At 27.4% G+C, this 7,701-nt stretch overlaps 1 protein-coding gene across 1 annotated transcript; it reads right to left on the minus strand.

Annotated features, from left to right (window-relative positions):
• Positions 1-1,877: 1,877 nt before the first annotated feature.
• LOC148191834 (pectinesterase-like) lies at positions 1,878-3,817 on the minus strand. The gene is made up of 2 exons (XM_088100683.1): positions 2,816-3,817; positions 1,878-2,701 (listed from the first exon to the last, which is right to left on the minus strand). The coding sequence occupies exons 1-2, from the start codon at positions 3,777-3,779 to the stop codon at positions 2,004-2,006; spliced, it is 1,662 nt and encodes a 553-aa protein (XP_087956809.1). The 5' UTR covers positions 3,780-3,817; the 3' UTR covers positions 1,878-2,003.
• Between the last annotated feature and the right edge of the window lie 3,884 nt (positions 3,818-7,701).

Below are 7,701 nucleotides of genomic sequence, written 5' to 3' on the forward strand. Positions count from 1 at the left end.
ATTTCTAAATATAATTTATAATTTGATTATATGATTAAATGTTATTTTATTTCGCATTTAAAGTGTTATGTAATATCCAAATATTAAGTTTAAGACTTTGTGGTCTCACATCAACTTATCCTAATTAAAATTTCTCATAAACTCTAGATATTAAATTCAAAAACAAACTCTAACAAACCATGTTCTAATAAAGGCACTAATTACTACAACTTTCATTTGACAGTTCCAGTAGCTCTAAGTTGGGCAAGAAACCAATAAATGCATAACTGAATGGCACTTACATCCAAAAGACAGAAGTTGTTAGCATCATTTAACATTTAAGGTTTTGTTTAATTTAATGGATTTGAGAAAGAGAGACTAATTGAATGAATTTTAAGATTAAGATAAATTTTTGTTGTTGTTTATTTGAGTGAATTTGGAGATAAACGAAAATGAATTTGAAAACTTTGTAAGAATTAGTATAGGATTTGATTAATGTAACAGATTTAAAATCCTATACTAATTCTTACAAAGCTTTCAAATTCATTTTCGTTTATCTCCAAATTCACTCAAATAAACAACAACAAAAATTATCTTCAAATCATCTTAAATTCACTCAATTACTCTCTTCCAAATCCATTTCAAAGAATAAAAGACTTATCATTATTTAATTTTTCCTCTTATGTTTTCATACGTGAATTATAAAAGTACTATAATGTTTTTACTTTCAATTTTTTAAATAGAAAATGAAAATAAAAAATGTTTTGTTTTCCTATATAAATAAACTAACAAATGAACATGTAGTTTTAATCAATTAAAGCTTCATGAAAACATTATTTTTGATATTATTCATTTTGTAAAATATTTATTAAATGTTTTTTAAAAGATTTTTATACGATTGAATTGATTGAATTTTATTTTTTTATTTCCCTTATTATGTTTTACCTTTTAATTACATTTTCTTATTCTTACCATTTTATTGTAACATATTGATAATAAGTTTATTTTAAATATTTTTACATATCATATTTATTTTAATCATTATACTATTAATTTAAATATTTTTATATACCATATTTATTTTAATCATTATACTATTTATAATTTTTCTATTTTTAATATTTTTATATTACATTTATTTTCACAATTGTACTATTATATCTTAATTTCTACACTAATTAGCAAGAATACTATATGTTTAGAAGAAAATAAATCATGCTTAATTTACTTAAAGTTTGGTAAAGAATTTAATGCCTGTTAAGCTTAACAATCAAATATACTATAAGTAGTAACTAAATAATAAAATTATAAGAATATAGTACCAGTGCATGGAAGGAATTTTTAATATCGGTTATTTTGGATATATATATTTCTATTCAACAATGGAAACATGTCCAAACGAGATAGAAAAAAAAATGAATTTTTAACTTATATTCTCCATTTTTATTTTCTATTTATTGTGAGCTTTTTCTCCAATTTTTTATTCATCATCTTTATCTCTCGACTGAGAACCCAGTTCACCTCACAAAAATCAATTTTTGTAAAAATCTTAATCCAATAAAAAATTCAATCTACAAAATTCAGGACAACAAAAAATCTTAATATACAAAAATTAAGGAGTGTCAAAGAAAAACAAGAACTCAAATGTAAGAAAACAAATCTAATGATGGGAAGGAAAGAAAACAAACTAATTGTTTACTCGACTTTGAACAACAGCGACAACTCGAGTTCAACGAGGTTCTCAGTAACAAAAAAGGAAGGAAGAAGAGAAAAAAGAAAAGCAACTTCTACGTAAACAAAATGTTCGATGGGATAAAGATTTTTTTTCTTTCTAAGACGTTTGATTTTGGGATAAAGAGATCCATAAGAGGATGAACATGCAACAGCAAACAAGGAAGCACAATGGAAGTCCCAGACACAGAAATTTTATTTTAGATGAAACATAACATCGTACATTCACCGAAACTTCGTACAACCCCAGATGTCCAAACCTTAGACGGGTCGAACATACTAAAGACTTCATTTTAGAGGCCTTCAATGTAGTTGACCCCGGTGTTCTTCAGCCAAACATTTCCTTGAATAAGCTGTGTTACCGTGAACTTGCTAGCTTCTGCTGCACTTGTGATGATATGGTAACCGGGCCACTTCACTCTCTTGCTGGTACCAGCACCTGCTCCTTTGTTCATGTACTCTCCATAATACAACGTGTTCAAAAAGTCCTTACTATCGGCATTCCACTCTGCCCATCCTGTTGGGTCAACATGGCTCTCTATTGTGGACTGCATCACAACGGTTCTCGAGTACTTCTTCCATGGCCGGCCTAGGAAACTCTTGATGGACCCTACCACAGGCTTCAGATCCGAACTTGGTATTATGTTACATTGTTGAATCGAAGTTCCTGTGTTCTGGTTTGGATCTTCCCGTCCCTGGGCTGTCACCATGTTGTTCTGGTTACTCATGGGCTTTCTGGCCGCAATGTTGCACTTTTGAAACACAACCGCTGCATTTCCAAATATGAAATCAACGGTGCCAGTGATATAGGAGTCTCTGTAAAACTGCCTGTTAGAGTGGGCATAGAGAGTGTCTTGGAAGGCATCGATCCGGCATCGGTTTATGACGGATCGATCCGCACCTACTCGAAGAGCCACTGCTTGGTGCTTCTGTGGACCTGCAGTGTTCTGGAACCATATGTCTTGACCTATAAATCCATCCCCCACAGCAGCTGCAAACCCATGCTACTACTTAGTTTCAATTTTTACAATCAAAGCCTTGGAAAATAATAGTTTAATGCATATAAACATTCCATTGAGTAGAATAAATTGGGAAAGATTCATACCTACAGTGGCGGACTTAAACGTGGTCGTTCCGTCAATATAATTCAAGCTTCCAGTAATTATAGTTACATCCTTACCATCTCCAACCAGCATCACGTTCGTCTTCTTACTACTGATTTCAACATTCTCTTTATATGTTCCCTTTTTCACGTAAATAACATACCTTGTCTTCCCGTTATCAGGTGCAGATGCCACAGCCTGAGCCACAGTCTTAAACTTGCCACTCCCGTCCTTGGCCACGACAACGTTGGCATTGATGTTCGAAGCACTGGACTCCAAAAGCTTCCTATCCTTGCTGCTCAACCACGAGGGAAACTCCCCGTTCAGTGGTTCATCAATGATTGGTTCGACCCTCTGAGGTAAAACAGCAAGGAACATGGCCAGAATGGTTTTCGCTCTGGATTTCAAGTCCTCGAGTTCATCCTGCATAAGGGTTCTAGCTGTCCCCTCTAACCCATCCAAACAAGTAGCATGGTTAGTGAGCACGCTACTTAGCCATGTGTGTGCATCCTGCTGTGACTCATCGGTTTCTTTTGTTAGAGTCACCATCGAGTCCCAAACTCTGTTGATGGATGAGTCCATCAGCTCCACACAGTCGTTCAAAGCTGCTTCCTCTCGGGGATTGTTAATCCTGAGTTTGATGGAACTGGCTGTGTTCATAACTGTCTGAATGTGTGAAGTGGATTTCATTAAGAAAGAGTGGAACAAATTCAAGTTGTAGTCTTTTGTGGTGGTCAAGATGGGATCTTGAGCCACTTCTGAGACATGTGCTAAGCATGATGGATTATCAAGTGCATGGCGACAGAGACGTTGAAGAGGAGACTGGTTAAGGAAGGAACTGGATTTGATGAGATAGGAACCAACAAAGGCTGATGAACATATTACAGCAGCTACAGAAAAGACTAAACAGATTGTTTTGGAAATAGAATTTCTAGGCTTGTCTAGCAGAGATTGTTGGATAGCCATACTTCTAAGTATGCCACTGGCTTGTTTTGGCTATGCATCATTGCCCTTGTATATATAGGCCAAAATAACTTTGTCAGATAAAATATAAGTGGTTATAAATTGATTGATGCTGTAATTTTTTGTAATATATTCATTTCACAATTTAAAATAATAATATTTTTATTGTATTTGTTTTACTTTGTAACTTGAAATTATATTATATACTATTATATTTGATAAAGATTTCATGTTGATTGAGTTAAATTATAGTGTACATTAAGTATAAATTATTTAAAGTTAATTTAGAATAAATTAAAGTAATCCAAGTTAAAGATAGAAAGAAAGAGTAATGACATTTTAAGACTCCAATAAGTCTAGATAATAAAATGATATTCACTATTTTCTCTTATTTTTCTTTTTTCTTAATTTACCTCTTTTATGACATCTGAAAATAGGTCTATCAACATAAGAGCAATAATATTTTGAGAGTATTGTGATTGTTAAAAAGAAATTTAATTTTTATATTTTATGAGAAAAAGAAAACGAATGAAATAAAATAGATGTTATTTAATTGTATATATTTATTGGAGTGTGAAAATATCATTTCAAAAAGAATAATATCATGACACGTTTTTCTTGCCTTTGTAGGTTATGTGTGGATTTGACAAGATGTTTTGTCCTGTAAATCTCTCTCACCCTTTCACGTAGTCACACTAAATCACACGCTCTTTGGTTATATCTATGCAATTACATTGACACTTCTTTTTATGCATTACACATTTTTTTAGGTAATATATATTCACATTTATTTGATTTTGTATGAGTAAAATGATTTTGAAAAATATATTTTTACACTTGTAAAATAAAAAACAAAATAAATATAGAATTAAAATTAAGAAAAATAAAAGAAAAAATGATATTGTGAATTCATTTAATATATTATAAAAGTAAAATAATAAAAAAAATTAAAAAGGGTATAATAAAAAATAATGTGAAATGAATGTAACAAATTTATCAATAAAATTAGATTACTAAAATACCATAACATTTTAATCTTACTTTCCATACTATTCATTGGAGTTGAAGAGTATGTTTGTTCAGAACTTTTTAAACCTTTTGGTACTTTTAATAATAATATAAAGAAAAACTCTCCAAATAATTATTTTATTTAAACATATTTATATTAATTTATTATAAGCTGCCGACAATTGCATGTGCAGTCTGTACTTTTTTTCACTTACATAATTGTGTTACTAGGAAAAAGATATCTTAAGTGCGGTCACTGTATGAATTTCGTTTTCCATTATTTGCATGAGTCATAATTAGAGTTGCACGTTAGGTTATCCACTCATTGAACGGAATAACTTTGTAATTCTCATTATTATTCAAATAGCTTTAATTATTATTTTGGTTCTTATATTTTCTATTTGAATTAATTTTAGTATTAATTTATATTTTAGTTTAATTGAGTTTTATTATGTATTAAATTTATTTAATATCAATTATTTTTTAAAGTTAATGTTTATATTATTTAAAATGTAATTGTGAGTAAATAAATTTAATTAATAATTTATTTTTTATACTTTTTACTTAATTAAATTCTTATATATTTATACAAAGACGCGAATATAATATGAAATTTTATTTATTAATATCCTCCGTAGATTTTTAGAATAAATTTATAAATTCATCTTCAACAATATAGTAAACAAAAACTAAAATCTTGAATTTATGATCTTAAATCTAAAAGAATCAATTTTAGTTATAAGAAACAATTTCAATAAAATTATGTCATAGAAAAAGATATAAACGAAAGCCCAATATTCCAACATAGGTGAAAATGACAGAAGACAACGTAACCTTAAAAACAGGGGATGACAGTGACTAGAAGAACTGCTTATGACAGTGATACACCTTATGTGTATTTAACTAGTATTTCTATCCGTGCAATAATGATATATTTTATTTATATTTAATGTTTAATAATATAAGTAAATTTTATAGAATTGATTAATTTTATGTTAGGTTTTAAATTAGAATAATAGTAATAAATAATAATAAATTATTAAAATATTTTGTATATATTAATTTAAGTTATTATTAATTTTTTTTATAATAATTAGATATAATGTAATATGTTAAGTTTAAAATAGATTAAATAAATAAATTTGTGTAAACAGAGTCATCGTATATTATCTATAATTAATAATTAAACTTTTATTTCTAATAAATGATTTAATTTTCAAATCAATTTAATAGTAAAAAGTAAAATACAAAATAATGTATAAAAATTAATGTAATGATTGATAATTTTAAGTATTTTGTTTGAATTATATAACTAAGAATTAAATCAATTATGGATAATAAAAAATCACAAAATAAAAAAAAATCTAAAAATTCAGTTCAGAACCTCAGAAAAAAATTCTAGCATTTTAATATGAAAACAAAGTCAAAATTCGGTTGTCGGGGGATAAAATTCTCACCTTTTTAAAAATCATGTTATAGTGTAATAAAGGTGTACATAATGTCATCTTAGTAAATAAAAAAAAAAGAGGAACAGAGAAAAAATTTCTGGATTGGGGGTGGGAGAAGAAAAACAATGAGTGCAAAAGTAAAATTGTGTTTTTGGGCCGATAGTAAGGAGTCTTTTCCTTTTTTTTTTTCTCTGCACTTTTCTTAAATTAAGATTTCACCATATTGCCCTTGTAAATTTATAATAAAATATGAGAAGTTAATCTAGATGAGGTATAGAATTTTAAATAGGTTTTGGATTGTATGATACCAAATATATTATTGAATCCAGAAATATATTTTGAATTGAACATTTCAAAACATATTATTGAGTAATTTAAAATACACTTCCAAATCTAATGACACACTCAGCTATATAATATAAACATAACTAATAAAAAAAACAATAAAAAGAATGTAAAAAATTCATTTCATTCATATCTTCTTTATTTATTTATTTTCTCTTTTTTTTGTTATTTCTATGTGTTGGAGTCGGAAGCCACGATAGTTCAAAAAAGAAAAGAAAAATCTTAGAGCGTGAGTCTATGCAAAAAAAAAAAAAACAAGAAGCACACAACTTCAAACACAAAGAGATAAAGTCTAAAAAACATAAACTCGTGATATAATAATATAAAAAAGAAAAGTGATTTGAATTTGTGTTTCATTATGTAGTAAAGATAAATATATATACCTAAGAGTATGATTTAAAATAGAAATGTAATTATACACAACATAATTAAAAAAATATTTAATAATCTAATTACATAAAATTAATTGACTTTATTTCAAAAAAATAATTTAGATTTTATCAAATATATATGTATATATATATATATATATATATATATATATATATATATATATATATATATATATATATATATATATATATATATTGAACGTATTTAGTATTACTCTTAGAATTTTTTTAATATAGCATTAGATGTTTTCTTTTTAACAATATATCATAAGCTACATGAAATATTATAAGAGTTTATTTTATAAATTGGAGAATTTTTGGAAGACAATGATAATAATTTATTATTGTTAAATATAATTTTGTTTCTTTGGTTTCATCTGCTTGAAATAATGGTCAACTACATACATACACTTTCACACAGTGTTTCCTTTTCTATTATGCACCAAAAGACTAAAAAGTTGATAATGTATCTTAGCATGATCATGATCCGGTGTGTCTCTTATATCATACTAAATCCAATGTTTCTTAATTACTTTGTGCATTTAATAAATTCATTTCACATATTTTTTTAAAACGAGACATTTTCAGTATTTAATCAGTAACATATTTAGTTAAGAATAAGGTGTTTATCTAGATGTGATGATGTGATGACATTCTATGTCCAGTGTTGAAAAAAAAAATTGTTTTCAAACAATTAATTAATACCTGTTTTTTTAGTGAAACAAATGAAAA

The sequence above is a fragment of the Vigna umbellata genome, chromosome 10 (assembly GCF_029865625.1).
Source record: "Vigna umbellata cultivar VRB3 chromosome 10, Vumbellata_1.0, whole genome shotgun sequence".
Lineage (NCBI taxonomy): Eukaryota > Viridiplantae > Streptophyta > Magnoliopsida > Fabales > Fabaceae > Vigna > Vigna umbellata.